The 14,621-nt window shown below is 46.2% G+C and overlaps 1 protein-coding gene across 3 annotated transcripts in view; it reads right to left on the bottom strand.

The window, feature by feature from the left end:
• HERPUD1 (homocysteine inducible ER protein with ubiquitin like domain 1) overlaps positions 1–14,621 on the bottom strand; it is a 153,960-nt gene that overhangs the window by 120,843 nt on the left and 18,496 nt on the right. For all 3 annotated transcript variants that reach the window (XM_030203724.1, XM_030203726.1, XM_030203725.1), the window contains exon 2: positions 3,060–3,137. In XM_030203724.1, coding sequence (XP_030059584.1) covers positions 3,060–3,137 — 78 coding nt within the window. The remainder of the gene's footprint in view (positions 1–3,059; positions 3,138–14,621) is intronic.

Genomic DNA, 14,621 nt, shown 5'->3' with positions numbered 1-14,621 from the left:
GAACAACTCCAAGGGGAGGTGGGTGGGTTTGTGAGAATAATCAGCCTGCTGTCCTCGGAGAATACCTGCTACAGGTAAGTATCTTCGCTTTCTCAGAGGACAAGCAGGCATTATTCTCACGTGTGGGGTATCCCTAGCATCCAGGCTCACCCAAACCAATAAACATTGGTCAATTGGGCCTTCCAATGGCGAGGACTTAACATAGGTTGACCTGAAAACTATATACAGCTAGCTGAGAGTGTAGCCTGGAACAGAATAAAACGGGCCTGGGGGGTGGAGTTGGATTCTAAATCCCAAACAGATTCTGCAGCACTGACTGCCCAAACCGATTGTCGCTTCGGGTATCCTGTTGAAGGCAGTAGTGAGATGTGAATGGGTGGACTGAAGACCATGTTGCAGCCAAATCTCTTCAATGGAGGCTGACTACAGGGCTCATTTTCAAAGCACTTAGCCTTCCAAAGTTCCATAGGTTTCTATGGAACTTTGGAAGGCTAAGTGCTTTGAAAATATGCCTCTAAGTGAGCCACTGATACAGCCATGGCTCTGACATTATAAGCCGTGACATGGCCCTCCAAAGCCAACCTAGCTTGGGCATGTGAAGGATATGCAATCTGCTAGCCAACTGGAGATTGTGCATTTTCCTATGGTGACTCCCCTCCTGTTGGGATCAAAAGCAACAAACAACTGGGCGGACTGTCTGAAGGGCTTTGTTCGCTCCACGTAAAAAAGCCAATGCTCTCTTGCAGTCCAAAGTGTGCAAGCTGCTTTCGCAAGGGTGGGCATGAGGATGGAAAAATGTTGGCAAGACAATTGACTGGTTCAGATGGCACTCAACACCACCTTTGGCAGGAACTTAGGGTGAGTGTGGAGGACTACTCTGTTGTGATGAATCTTAGTATAAGGTGCATCCACTACTAAGGCCTGAAGCTCACTGACCCTACGAGCTGAAGTAACAGCCACCAATAAAATGACCTTCTAGGTCAAGTACTCCAGATCGCAGGAATTCAGTGGCTCGAAAGGAGCTTTCATCAGTTGGGTGAGAACGACATTGAGATCCCATGTCACTGGTAGAGGTTTGACAGGGGGCTTTGAAAAAAGCAAACCTCTCATGAAGCGAACAACTAAAGGCTGTCCAGAGATGGGCTTACCCTCTACACGCTGATAAGCCCTAATTGCACTGAGGTAAACCCTTACGGAGTTGGTCTTGAGACCAGACTGACAAGTGTAGAAGGTATTCAAGCAGGGTTTGTGTAGGACAAGAGAGGACCTAGGGTCTTGCTGTCACACCAGACGGCAAACCTCCTTCATTTGAAAAAGTAACACCTCTTTGTGGAATCTTTCCTGGAAGCAAGCAAGACCCGAGACACAAACTGTGAAAGACCCAAGGAGACGAATTCTAAGTTCTCAACATCCAGGCTGTGAGAGCCAGAGACTGGAGGTTGAGATGTAGAAGCGATCCCTCGTTCTGAGTGATGAGGGTTGGAAAACACTCCAATCTTCACGGTTCTTCAGAGGACAACTCCAGAAGAAGAGGGAACCAAATCTGACATGGCCAGAATGGTGCAATTAGAATCATCGCGCAAAAAAAAGGAACTGAGTTATGCGCTCATGCGGCGGGCGGGAAATCAGTCCACGCACGCGCGCCAGAAGACGCTCGCAAAGTTGTTTTTGCTATGGCAAAATGCAGACGCGGATGTTGACCCACGTGTGAGAATAATGCAGCCTGCTTGTCCTCAGAGAATTACGTTTCACAATAATGCAAGGAAAGGAAACCAAGTTGCAATAAAAAAACAAAACTGATGCAAGCTGTGAGGACAGAAGAATAGCCACACTGCTCTATGGAAAAACCGAGAATAAACCAGGCAGATGTGCGAATGCATGGAAGGCTGTTTCCAAAAGCTTCCAGACCTCTAGGGAGCACTTGCTGACCAGGGCTGTGTCAGATGACATCGCTCATCAGTGTCAATATATTATATCCTACACTTCCTTGGAGAAGATGGAATTATTACTCAAGAGTAAGGAGACTGAGATAGTGCAACCTACTTCACTATAAAAATCTTCCACTTGAAAAGTTTACATTTAATACTTTACTTTCAACTGGATCTGGGAGCCAAATAGACTTGTCCAAGCTCAGAAGAAGAGGCAAGCTGAACATGTGATCCACTTTTCATGAAATCAGTCTAGTGCTCAAACCACTAGGAGTATACTGTGTGATTTTATGTTTTGAATTAGAATGCATGAAATTAAAAACACAAAAATGCATGCCCTAATAACTACTAGAACTCTGCTCTGCCTAGAGAAGAGAAACATAGTACTAATAAAGTGACTGGGGCATATGAAAATGTAATGCTCCTGATCTGACATCAGGCAGTGTCAGTCGTCAAATTATTTCAATTTATAAACTACAACCTACTTATTACACATAACACGACAGTGCGTTCATACACTAAAATAAGACCTGGCAGTCATTCGCACGTCTGAATGTATTACAGCCTGAAGGCCATCAACTACCCTCTCCCACTCTCCTGATATTCAGCTGGCAGCATGGTTAGTTGCAGCCTATCTGACCCCGATATTCAATGCCAGGCCACATCTGGCAACTAGCACTGAATTTCCAGTGTCATTTTTGGCTGTGGCAATTTAACCGACTAAGTGAACATTCAGCGCTAGCTGAATAACTTAAAGGAGTTAATGCCTATTAAAAATATGTCTATCTTAACCACTAACAGCCAGTTTAGTGCTAAATATTCGCACCTATTTGGCTAAGTCGAACTACATAGCTTGTGATCTCTGCTGAATATTAGTGCTTAGCGGCTAGCTGCTAACAGGCCCTCACAGTGAATTAGCTCCTGGCTTGTTCAATAGCACTGAATATCAGGCCCTAAATTTTTAATAATCATGAAGTATTTTGGACATTACTAGGCATTAAGCAGTGGTAAAGCCCAATAGATGTTTTATGTAATGTAATGGTTGTTAGAATATCCAAATATCAAACAAGTAATTTATTGCTGGGTTCCTCAATACATGGAATGAACAAAAGATTAAAGTTACATTATTACCTTGGACAGTATATCCTTCAGTTGTAGATGACCAGGCAACAACTTCCCAGAATAAATCAACTTTTGTTCATGCTCCAGCTGAAAAGGAATGAAGTAGAAATAAATAAATAAAATAAAATAAAATATTTTGTATTGTCATATGCATTTCACAGAAAAATAAAAAAAGCACTATAATGCTGGCCAAAAACGTTGCTACATATACACTTCCTAAAGGGTCAAATTAGCAAGTGTATCAGCAAGCAGCATAACTTCAGTGCTGAAACACTTCCTATAAGTGGCCAGTTATGAACACTTATAAATTGCTCATTAAGTTTCTGCCTGCAGTAGTTTTCTGCGTGTTCATAACTGGCCACTTATAGATAGATAGAAAGTGTTTCAGCACTGAGGTTATGCTGCTTGCTGATTACTACCCCATAAGTTATTAAATATTTGGTAAGGAGCTTATTACTTAACCTGCAGCAATGTAGAGCTGTGCGTTGATTGTTAACCTCATGAGCACAGTGCCAAAAACCTACTGTCAGGAGAGCCCCCTGACCCAAACCCTCTACTTCACCATAAGTTCATGCATCAGTCCCAGCAAGCCTGGCATTTAAGGCACCCATATGACCTGACCCCCACTTACTTAAAACTGCCTTGTGTCTAGATGCAACCCCACCTCCAGGCCCCCTCGACCTCTCCAGGGAATACTTGAAAAGGCAGGAGCAATGCACACTCGTTCTTGCCTCCAACATCACCAACCCACGACACCTGATCCCATAGGGTGCATCTTGGGAAAAATTCTTTTATTTGGCAGATCGACCCACTTGGTGCATTCTGGATCAAGCACTTACTTTCAAAAGATAGAGGTGCTGAGGCAGAAGAAAAGGGCATTACTTGTGTCTTTTCCAGGCTCTGGGAGGGGGTGCCACTAGAAACCAGGGAAGTTATTTTTTTTGTGGGGGCACAGTACTAGACTACTAGGGATTTTTATTTTAATTTTGGGGACGAGGTGGTCACTAGACTACTAGGGATTACAGGAGCTGGTGCAGAAAGCCAAGTCAGGGTGCAGACCCAATGGCTTTTTTTTGTCACTGGCTTACACTAATCAGAAGAGGGACATTTGGCAATGAGCTGCAGACTTGCATGTTCATTGCTCACTGCATAGCCATGGAATTCTTTTATCATTAATTTCACAGTAGAAGCCACACACACAGCCAGTTCTACTGCATGGCTGTCTGCATCATCAGGTTTTATACCACCTTTATGGAAGTGCCTGTATACAAATGCTAGAAGCCTAACAAATGAGAGTTAGAGTACATTTATCGGTGACATTTATATCCCATATTATCCCAAACAAGTTTGAGTTCAATGTGGCTTACAATAAACAGTATAGGATACATAAGAATAATGCGTTGTAAAAATCCAATTTTACAATACAGTATCATAAACATACTGGGATAGCTATGGATGTTTAACATTTAGAAAATCTATTATAAATAAGATATTGTACATGAAGAGTAAAGAGAGTTAATAGTAAATGGGAAAATTAGGTTCTTACCTTGGTAATTTTCTTTCCTTTAGTCATAGATGAAGCCATTACGTATGGGTTGTGTCCATCAACCAGCAGGGGGAGATAGAGAGCACTCAACTTTTCACAGTGCCTCATGGCCAGCCAGCTCTACTGCCTCTTCAGTATTTGAAGCTTCCAAAGCAGTATGGCAAACCACAATGGGAATAACATGAACTTTCCTCACAGCGAACGATGGCCCCTTAACAAGGGCATGAACTCAAAAGGAGGGAATGAACGCAACCTCCTGGAGGGAATAAACTCATCCTCCAAAACAAACTGGAGGAAATGGACTCATGCTCCTATAAGTGAACATGAATCCTGAAGACTGTTTTCCAACTTTCTCCCAAGGAAGGAACTTCAGGCAACACAAACAGAACCTGAAACAGATTCACAGCATACAGACAATCATACAGGGAGGGCTCATGGCTTCAACTGCTATGACTAAAGGAAAGAAAATTACCAAGGTAAGAACCTAATTTTCCCTTCCTTGTCATCAAGCAGATGAAGCCATTACGTATGGATGTAACAAAGCAATCCATATATAGGGTGGGAACAGGTCACACCACGCGCTAGCACTTGTGCTCCAAAACGCGCATCCCTCCTAGCAGCCACATCCAGCCTGTAATGTCGGGCAAAAGAGAGCTTAGAAGCCCATTATGCTGCACTGCATATCTCTTGATGAGAGAGTGCTCCAGTTTCAGCCCAAGAGGAAGAAATCGCTCTGGTAGAATGCGCCTTAAAGGCTACAGGCGGAGACCGGCCGGCAAGCAGATAAGCTGAAAAGATAGTTTCTTTGAGCCAGCGGGCAATAGTGGCTTTAGACACTGGAGACCCTCTGCGAGGACCTGATAGCAAAACAAACAGATGATCATAGATCCTGAAAGAGATGGTAACTTGCAGATACTGCAGTAGAGTCCTGCGCACATCCAACAGGTGCAACTGCCCAAAAGATTCTGGAAACTCCTCCTTATCAAAGGAGGGCAAGAAAATAGGCTGGTTTAGGTGAAACGCTGAAACCACCTTAGGCATGAAGGAAGGCACAGTCCGAACCGTGACCCCGGACTCTGAGAATTGCAGAAATGGGTCTCTACAGGACAGCGCCCGGAGCTCTGACACCCGTCTCGCCAAAGTAATGGCCACAAGAAAAACGGCCTTTAGTGTCAAATCTTTCTCTGATGCTCGCCGAAGCGGCTCAAAAGAAGAAGCCTGCAGGGCCTTCAAAACTAGCCCCAGGTTCCAAGCTGGACAGGGTGCTCGCACGGAAGGCCGGAGCCGAAGCACCCCACTAAAAAACCGTGCCACATCTGGATGAGCAGCTAAAGACACGCCTTCAACCTTACCATGAAGGGAGGCCAACGCTGCCACTTGCACCCGCAGGGAATTATAGGCCAAGCCTATTTGTACACCATCCTGCAAAAAGTCCAGAATCAGCGAGACAGGAGCCCGCATGGGTGTGATCGCTTTTGAAGCACACCAAGACTCAAACTGGCGCCAAATCCTGGCATAAGCCACGGAAGTGGAACGCTTGCGGGCCTGCAGGAGAGTGGAAATGACTGTGTTTGAATAGCCTTTGTCCCTCAATTGCGCCCTCTCAATCGCCATGCCATAAGACCAAAGCGGCAGGCGTCCTCCATGGCTACCGGGCCCTGTTACAACAGGTTCGGTACCAGAGGTAAAGGAAGGGGAGCCTCCACTAGCATCTGTTGGAGGTCCGCATACCAAGGCCTCCTGGGCCAATCCGGGGCGATGAGGACCACTTCTACTGGGTGCAGCCGAATCCGCAGGAGCACGCGCCCTATCAAGGGCCATGGAGGGAACACATATAGTAGGCCCGGAGGCCAGGGCTGAGTCAAGGCATCCAACCCTGCCGAGCGAGGATCTCTCCGTCTGCTGAAGAAGCACAGGACTTTGGCATTTGAACTTGTCACCATAAGATCCACGGGCTTGCCCCATTTGGCACATATCTGCAGGAATACTTCGTCTGCTAGTTCCCATTCTGCTGGATCGATCTGATGCCTGCTTAGATAATCGGCCTGCACGTTGCTCTGACCTGCAATGTGAGCTGCCGACAGAAACTTAAGATGCAGCTCAGCCCAGTGGCAAATCTGTTCGGCCTGCGCGGCCAGTGCTCTCCACCGAGTGCCGCCTTGTCGATTTATGTAGGCCACTGCTGTCGTGTTGTCCGACATCACTCTGACAGCCAATTCTTCCAGGGTCACTTGAAAGGCCAGAAGCGCCTGAAACACCGCTTTCAACTCCAGGCGGTTGATGGACCACCCCGACTCCTCGGGTGTCCATAGACCCTGGGCATGCTTCCCCTTGCAATGTGCGCCCCAGCCCTTCAGGCTGGCATCTGTCACTACTAGACACCAATCGGGGAGCGTCAGCGGCATTCCTCGCCGCATCATGGTGTCTGAGAGCCGCCACTCCATGCTGAGTCGGGCCGCAGGGAGCCAAGAAAGTCTGCATTGATAATCCTGAGAAACTGGAGACCATCTGAAGTAGGGAATACTGTAGAGGTCTCAGGTGCGCTCTCGCCCAGGGCACCACTTCCAATGTGGCTGTCATCGATCCCAGCAGCTGGACAATGTCCCAAGCTCACGGGCGGGGCATCCTCAGGAGCAGACGGACCTGATTCTGAAGCATGCACCGCCTTAGCTCGAGTAGGTATACATAGCCCGAGCCTGTGTCGAACCTGGCCCCCAAATATTCTAGAGATTGCGAGGGAGTCGGGTGACTTTTGGCCATATTGACGACCCAGCCTAGAGATTGAAGTACTGAGACCACTCTGGCTGTAGCTTGAAAGCTCTCTGTTACAGATTCTGCTCTGATGAGCCAGTCGTCTAGGTACGGGTGAACCCTGATACCTTCTCACCTGAGAAAAAGCAGCTACTCCCACCATTACCTTCGAAAAGGTTCGGGGAGCTGTGGCGAGACCAAAAGGCAAGGCACGGAACTGGAAATGTTTTCCCAACACTGCAAACCTCAGAAACTTCTGGTGCGGGGGCCAAATTGGTATGTGCAAGTAAGCTTCTTTCAGGTCTAGAGACGTGAGAAACTCTCCTGGCTGTACCGCAGCAATGATGGAGTGCAGGGTTTCCATGTGGAAATGCCGCACTCTCAGGGACTTGTTTAATTCTTTTAAGTCCAGAATAGGGCAAAAAGACCCACCTTTTCGCAGCACCACAAAGTAGATTGAGTATCGGCCGTAGCCGTGTTCGGCGGGAGGTACCGGGGACACGGCCCCTAACTGAATCAGACCTTGCAAAGTCAGTGCAAATTGAATCTTTGAGAACTGAACTTTCCACTTTAAAAAACTTTGCGGGAAATGTGGCGAAGGACAGAGAGATTCTGGCACGTAAGCTAGAATTTCTTGAGAATCAGGGGAAAAAAAATAACTTGAGGTTTATTAATTTTCCCAAGTCACCATTAATTCCAGCTATGGATATGTTGAGAAAATATTTCAGAGAAATTCTGGGTATACCAGCAGAGGGATTTCCGCCTATTACCCGAACACAGTATATAACCGGGAGAACAGTGAATCCGCTGAATCCTCAGTCACAGCAACCAGAACTTAATATTACAGAGTTTCTAGAAAACTCATTGGAATTAATTACGGAAAGAACTACTCTTATCGTTTCATTTGCACTGGAAATGGACAAAACAAATATCTTTAAGCTTTATTTTAAATCTTTGAACAGTAAATTTCCTGGGCAAGCCATTCGAATTTTTCCAGATTTGAATAGGGAGACTCAAGCCCGTCGGCGAGAGTTTCTCGGTTTAAAATCCAAAACTTTAGCTTTGGGAGGATTGTTTAAATTAGGTTTTCCTTGTCGCTGTATAATAACATTAAAATCTGTTACATATATGTTTATGGACCCCAAGAAATTGAAGGAATTTTTGATTTCTAAAGAAAGTGTAGAATGTTCGACCCAGGTAACCCAATAGCGTGTGAGGACTCGCTGAAGTCTGGCTGCGGATTGCCTTTTTGATCCTGCTCTTATTTTGTTTCTTTTTTTCCCTAATATTTTTGCCTTGTATCTTGTCTTAAGTTGTGGTCTAAATGAAACTAATTTTTTCCATTAAGTTGTAAAATTATTATATTTCTGTATCCAACATTTATTGTTTAAATAGATGGATGTTAAATAAAATATATAATAATAATAAAAAAAAAAAAAAGACCTTGCAAAGTCTCCTCTACCGCCGCCCGTTTGGTGGCAGAACCGCATCGGGACTCCACAAACACGTCTCTTACTGGGGCGTTGAATTCTATTCTGTAGCCATCTCTGATCAGGTCCAGGACCCACTGATCTGAGGAAATATTGGCCCACTCCTCGGCAAAGAGGGAAAGAAGTCCTCTGATGACAGGAAGAGAGGAGGGGGCCGGCGCATCATCATTGAGAGGGTTGCCCCTGAACTCCAGGCCTAGAGCCGGTGGCTGCGGAACGCTAGTCCGAGCGAAAGGAGTTTCTCTGCTGAAAAACGGGCACGAGAAGTGAACCCAGTAGAACACCCCGGGAGGTACCTTCTAGCTTCACGGAAGCGAGGTCTATAAGAGGAGTGGACCGCCTGGCCCTTGGAGGAAGGCCTCGGCCTATCTTCGGGCAAGTGCTGGGGTTTAGGATCTCCCAGGCCTTTAACAATTTTTTTTTCCAACTCCTAACCAAATAGGAGAAGGCCTTGAAAGGGCAACTTCACCAACCTTTGCTTAGAGGCCATGTCCGCTGCCCAATGTCATAGCCAAATAAGACGACGAGCCGCCACTGCTACTGCCATTTGTTTAGCCGAAGCTCTGACAATATCATAAAGGGCATCAGCCAAAAAGGACAAGGCCGACTCCAGCCGCGGAGCCACATCCGAGAAGGGCTCCGCTCCATCTACGGGCTGTTCCACTGCCTGTTGCAACCACGCCAGGCAGGCTCTAGCAGCATAACAACTGCATGCAGACGCCCGAACAGTAAGACCTGCAATTTCAAAGGACCTTAAGTGCTGCTTCCAGCCTACGGTCTTGTATATCCTTCAGGGCAACTCCTCCTTCCACAGGGAGGCTAGTTCTCTTTGTCACCGCAGTGACTAGGGCATCTACTTTAGGCATTGCAAAGCGAGCTAAATGCTCCTCACGCAGAGGGTATAATTGCCCCATAGCCCTGGAAACTTTCTAAGGTCCCTCGGGGTCAGCCCACTGAGCGGAAATAAGCTCTTGGATGGAGTCATGCAAAGGAAAGGCTCGAGCAGGCTTTTTGGTACTAGCCATCCTAGGATTCACAGAGGAGGCCGTGTCACTGTCAGGCTCTTCAATAGAAAGGACCTGTAGGGCATCTGAAATAAGCGCTGGCAGCTCATCACGGTAGAAAATCCTCACCGCCGAGGGATCATCTAGATCCTGTGGTAATTCTGCACCTGACTCTGGTTCTTCAGACCACGAAGGCCAGCCAGAACTCTCTGAATCCTCACAGCCCGACCACGGGGGGGGGGAGGAGGAAGGAGGAAGGAGGTGCACCATAATCTGGGGGAATTAGCCCTTCTAAGCTTTTCTTTATGCCAATTATCAGGGAAAATAGCCTCAGCGGGCAGTCCCAGGCCAGAATCCACCGGGGGGGGGGGGGGGGGGGAGAGACAATAGAAGGGGCCTCAGACGACCCTTGAGGGAGAGCTCTTTTCAGCATGGATGCTTTATGCAATAACAACACAAGATCAGGGGAGAAAAACTCGCCCTGGGCACCCAGATCCCGTCCAGGGCTAGCCGTTCCCTGAATAGCCTCAATTCGAGCCCCCCCCCCCCCCCCCAAGCTCAGGGCTCTCCGTCTCTACGGAGGCCGTGCCATGTGGAGAATTCAAAATGGCGTCCGCTGCCAGCTCTGAGCGGGAAGAATCATCGCTCGCCATGCTCGGGCCCACTCTTACACCTGTACAGCACGATTTACAGAGCCCCGCTGCTGATTTGCGCTTGCCACACTGGGAACAGCGCTTTACATTCTCTGCAGCCATCGCCGAAAACGGCGGGAAAATTCAAAATGGCGGTTTCGCGCCAAAAACGCCCCGATCGCGGGCCCACCCCGGAGGAGTTAGAAAACACTCTTACCTCACCGGACCGAGTATCACAGCTCCGGGTCTCATAGACGAATCAACCTCTGTTCCATTTTTTTTTTTAACGCTGTGAGGAAAGCAGAGGTAATAAGAACTCCGGAGGCTCAGATGACTGGGAAAGGCAGGGAAAGGCGAACCAATGTGCCTGCATCCACTGAGTGGGAAAGGACATGGAAAAGCAAGCTAATATGTCCACATCCACGGGGGGCATGGGTAAGGCAGGGAAAGGGCTAACCTAAGTGCCTTCAAAGTGAAGCTGCTATAGGCTCTAACACCCCGGCTAACAACTGGCAAGCCAGGAGCCACCCCCAGGCAGATTTTTGATGGAGCTCGAAGAAGCTGCAGCCACCCTGCTTGGGGAGGTAGAGAATACTGAAGAGGCAGTGGAGCTGGCTGGCCATGAGGCACTGTGAAAAGTTGAGTGCTCTCTATCTCCCCCTGCTGGTTGATGGACACAACCCATACATAATGGCTTCATCTGCTTGATGACAAGGAAAAAGTAATAACCAATTTGATATAAATTGAATATAAATATAAATTCAATATAGCACTAAATGATGAAGTAGATATAATAGGCATCTCAGAAACTTGGTGGAAAGAGGATAATCAATGGAACACTTAACAGGGTACGTATTGTATCGCAATGATAGATAGGATCAAATTGGAGGGGGGGGGGGGGGTTGCACTATATGTTAAAGAGGGAATTGAGTCTACTTAACATTCTACATGAAACAGATAGTATGGAAACATTATGGATAGAAATTCCATGTGTGAAGGGAAGGAGTATTCTTGTAGGGCTGTACTACCGTCCACCAGGACAGAACGAACAGGTAGAAGAATGGGTGATTTCGATTACCCCAATATTGACTGAATAAATGTTACATCAGGGAGTGCCAGGGAGATAAAATTTGTAGATGTAATAAACGACTGCTTCTTGGAGCAACTGGTCCAGGAACATACAAGAGGGGCAGCCAATTTGGATACGTCCTTGGTGGTGTGCATGGCATAGTGCGAGAGGTGGCAGTGTGGGTCCCCTGGGAAACAGTGATCATAATATGATCAAGTTTGAGCTACTATCTGGGATGAACCCACAAATGAAATCTAATGTAGCTGCATTTAGTTTTTGAAAGGGTGACTATAATAAAATGAAGAAAATGGTTAAAAAAGCGAAAAGGATCAGCTTCTAAGGTTAGGACACTAAATCAGGCCTGGACATTATTCAAAGATTAGAATCTTCTACAAAACAATTTGAGAGAGCCGTGGACAGCAGGAAGAGTCTGTGTATCCTCATAAGCCAAGTGGAAAGTTTGTTTAGACTTTGCTGAAATTAAATTTTGGGTTTTTTTTTAAACCTATGATGACAGTAAGTACTCCTATGTTTGATCGGCCCAGTCCAGATGCATTCCATGTGTTTGCAAAGGTGGAAAGAAGAGAAAAAAGTGGAGGAGTGGCCTAGTGGTTAGGGTGGTGGACTTTGGTCCTGAAAAATTGAGTTCAATTCCCACTTCAGGCACAGGCAGCTCCTTGTGACTCTGGGCAAGTCACTTAACCCTCCATTGCCCCATGTAAGCCGCATTGAGCCTGCCGTGAGTGGGAAAGTGCGGGGTACAAATGTAAAACAAACAAAAAAAAGCCACCCAGCATGGTTAAAACGTGAAGTAAAAGGATATTACAGCCAAAAAGATTTGTCCTTCAAAGAATGGAAAAAGGACCCAAATGAAGAAAATAAGCAACATAAGCACTGGCAAGTCAGATGCAAAGAATTAATAAAGAAAGCTAAAAGAATATGACGAGAAACTTGCCGTAGAGGCTAAAACTCACAGTAACAACTTTTTCAGGTACATCAGAAGCAGAAAGCCTTTGAGGGAATCCGTGGGACCATTGGATCATGGAGCAAAAGGGGCACTTGAGGAGACAAGGCCATAGTCACGTAAACCTCTTCACCCAGCAACACAGCATGACTATAATCGTACTGGACAACACGCAATCTTCATCCCTTGTGACCCTCCACTTATAACTCATACGATCACTATGCAACCTTGTATCTGTTATCAACCGACTGGGCAAATACCTTGACGGTACTATGTAAGCCACATTGAGCCTGCAAATAGGTGGGAAAATGTGGGGTACAAATACAATAAATAAATAAATAAAATAGCGTAGAAATTGAACGAATTCTTTGTTTCGGTGTTTACAGAAGACATAAGAGATCTGCCTGTACCGGAAATGGTTTAAGGGTGATGATGCAGAGAAACTGAAAAAAGTCTCTGTGTACCTGGAAGATGTACTGAGCCAAACTGACAAATTAAAGAGTAGTAAAATCACCTCGACCGGACGGCATATATCCGAGGGTACTCAAGACCTCAAGCATGAAATTGCTGATCTGCTATTAATAATATGTAACCTGTCATTAAAATTTGTCTGTTGTACCTGAAGATTGGCGGGTGGCCAATGTGACGCCGACTTTTAAAAAGGGTTCCAGGGGTGACTATTATAAAGAATAAAATTACAGAACACAGACAAACATGGTTTAATGGGACAGAGTCATAATGAGTTCAGCCAATTGCCTCACCAATTTGCTTCATTTCTTTGAAGGCGTGAATAAACGTGGATAGTAGCGGACGTGTTTTGCGCTGCTCCAGAGCCCCTGCTCGTGAACAATCAAAATACAGCTTTAGACCACTGCTTAAAATCAAAAGAACGTTATCAAGACCATAAAGTGTATGGAATCCTACCTACGCCGGATGCCTTCAGGAACCGCACGAAGGAGCGCCAAACCGGAAAAAGACAAACCTTCACCACCAAAAACTGGCCCCAAAATAGCGGACGATAAAAATGAGGCCGATAATGAATTTACAGGGAAGCAGCTATCACAGATCACTGAAGCGGTAGGCGCTGCACTAACCCCACGATTTGACCTGTTAGCAAATCAGCTTAAAAACCTGGAAACCACGCTAGCGGAAACAATTAAAAGCTCGAGCGATACGGAAAGCAGGATTTCTAATTTGGAAGACTCGTGGAGCCGCCGAGACCCAGAAATCACACGCCTTGCAAGTATAATGCAGGCCCAGCAAGACAAGATCGAAAGCGTTTGACAAGGTACCTCATGAAAGGCTACAGAGGAAATTGGAGGGTCATGGGATAGGAGAAAATGTCCTATTGTGGATTAAAAACTGGTTGAAGGATAGGAAACAGAGAGTGGGGTTAAATGGTCAGTATTCACAATGGAGAAGGGTAGTTAGTGGGGTTCCTCAGGGGTCTGTGCTAGGACCGCTGCTTTTTAATATATTTATAAATGATTTAGAGATGGGAGTAACTAGCGAGGTAATTAAATTTGCTGATGACACAAAGTTATTCAAAGTTGTTAAATCGCAACAGGATTGTGAAAAATTACAAGAGGACCTTACGAGACTGGGCGGTTAAATGGCAGATGACGTTTAATGTGAGCAAGTGCAAGGTGATGCATGTGGGAAAAAAGAACCCAAATTATAGCTACGTCATGCAAAGTTCCACGTTAGGAGTTACGGACCAAGAAAGGGATCTGGGTGTCGTCGTCGATATGCTGAAACCTTCTGCTCAGTGTGCTGCTGCGACTAGGAAAGCGAATAGAATGTTGGGTATTATTAGGAAAGGTATGAAAAACAGGTGCCCTTGGCCTGGATTGGCCGCTGTCGTGGACAGGATGCTGGGCTCGATGGACCCTTGGTCTTTTCCCAGTATGGCATTACTTATGTACTTATCTTGAAAATAGATCATGACGGTGTAATTTAAGAATAATCAGACTCCCCGAAAAGATCCCAGATAACTCCCTGGGTCAGATCCTGGGACAGTGGCTTTGCAAAGAGTTTGCCCTGTCAGATAGCTATGGCACGTTGTGCCTGGAACGCGCACACAGGCTGGGGAGGAAATCGTAAGACCGTCAGAGG

This window comes from Microcaecilia unicolor, chromosome 5 (assembly GCF_901765095.1).
Source record: "Microcaecilia unicolor chromosome 5, aMicUni1.1, whole genome shotgun sequence".
NCBI classification, from domain to species: domain Eukaryota; kingdom Metazoa; phylum Chordata; class Amphibia; order Gymnophiona; family Siphonopidae; genus Microcaecilia; species Microcaecilia unicolor.
The sequence above is the reverse complement of the archived record's forward strand: the minus strand, read 5'-3'. Positions and strand labels throughout refer to the sequence as shown.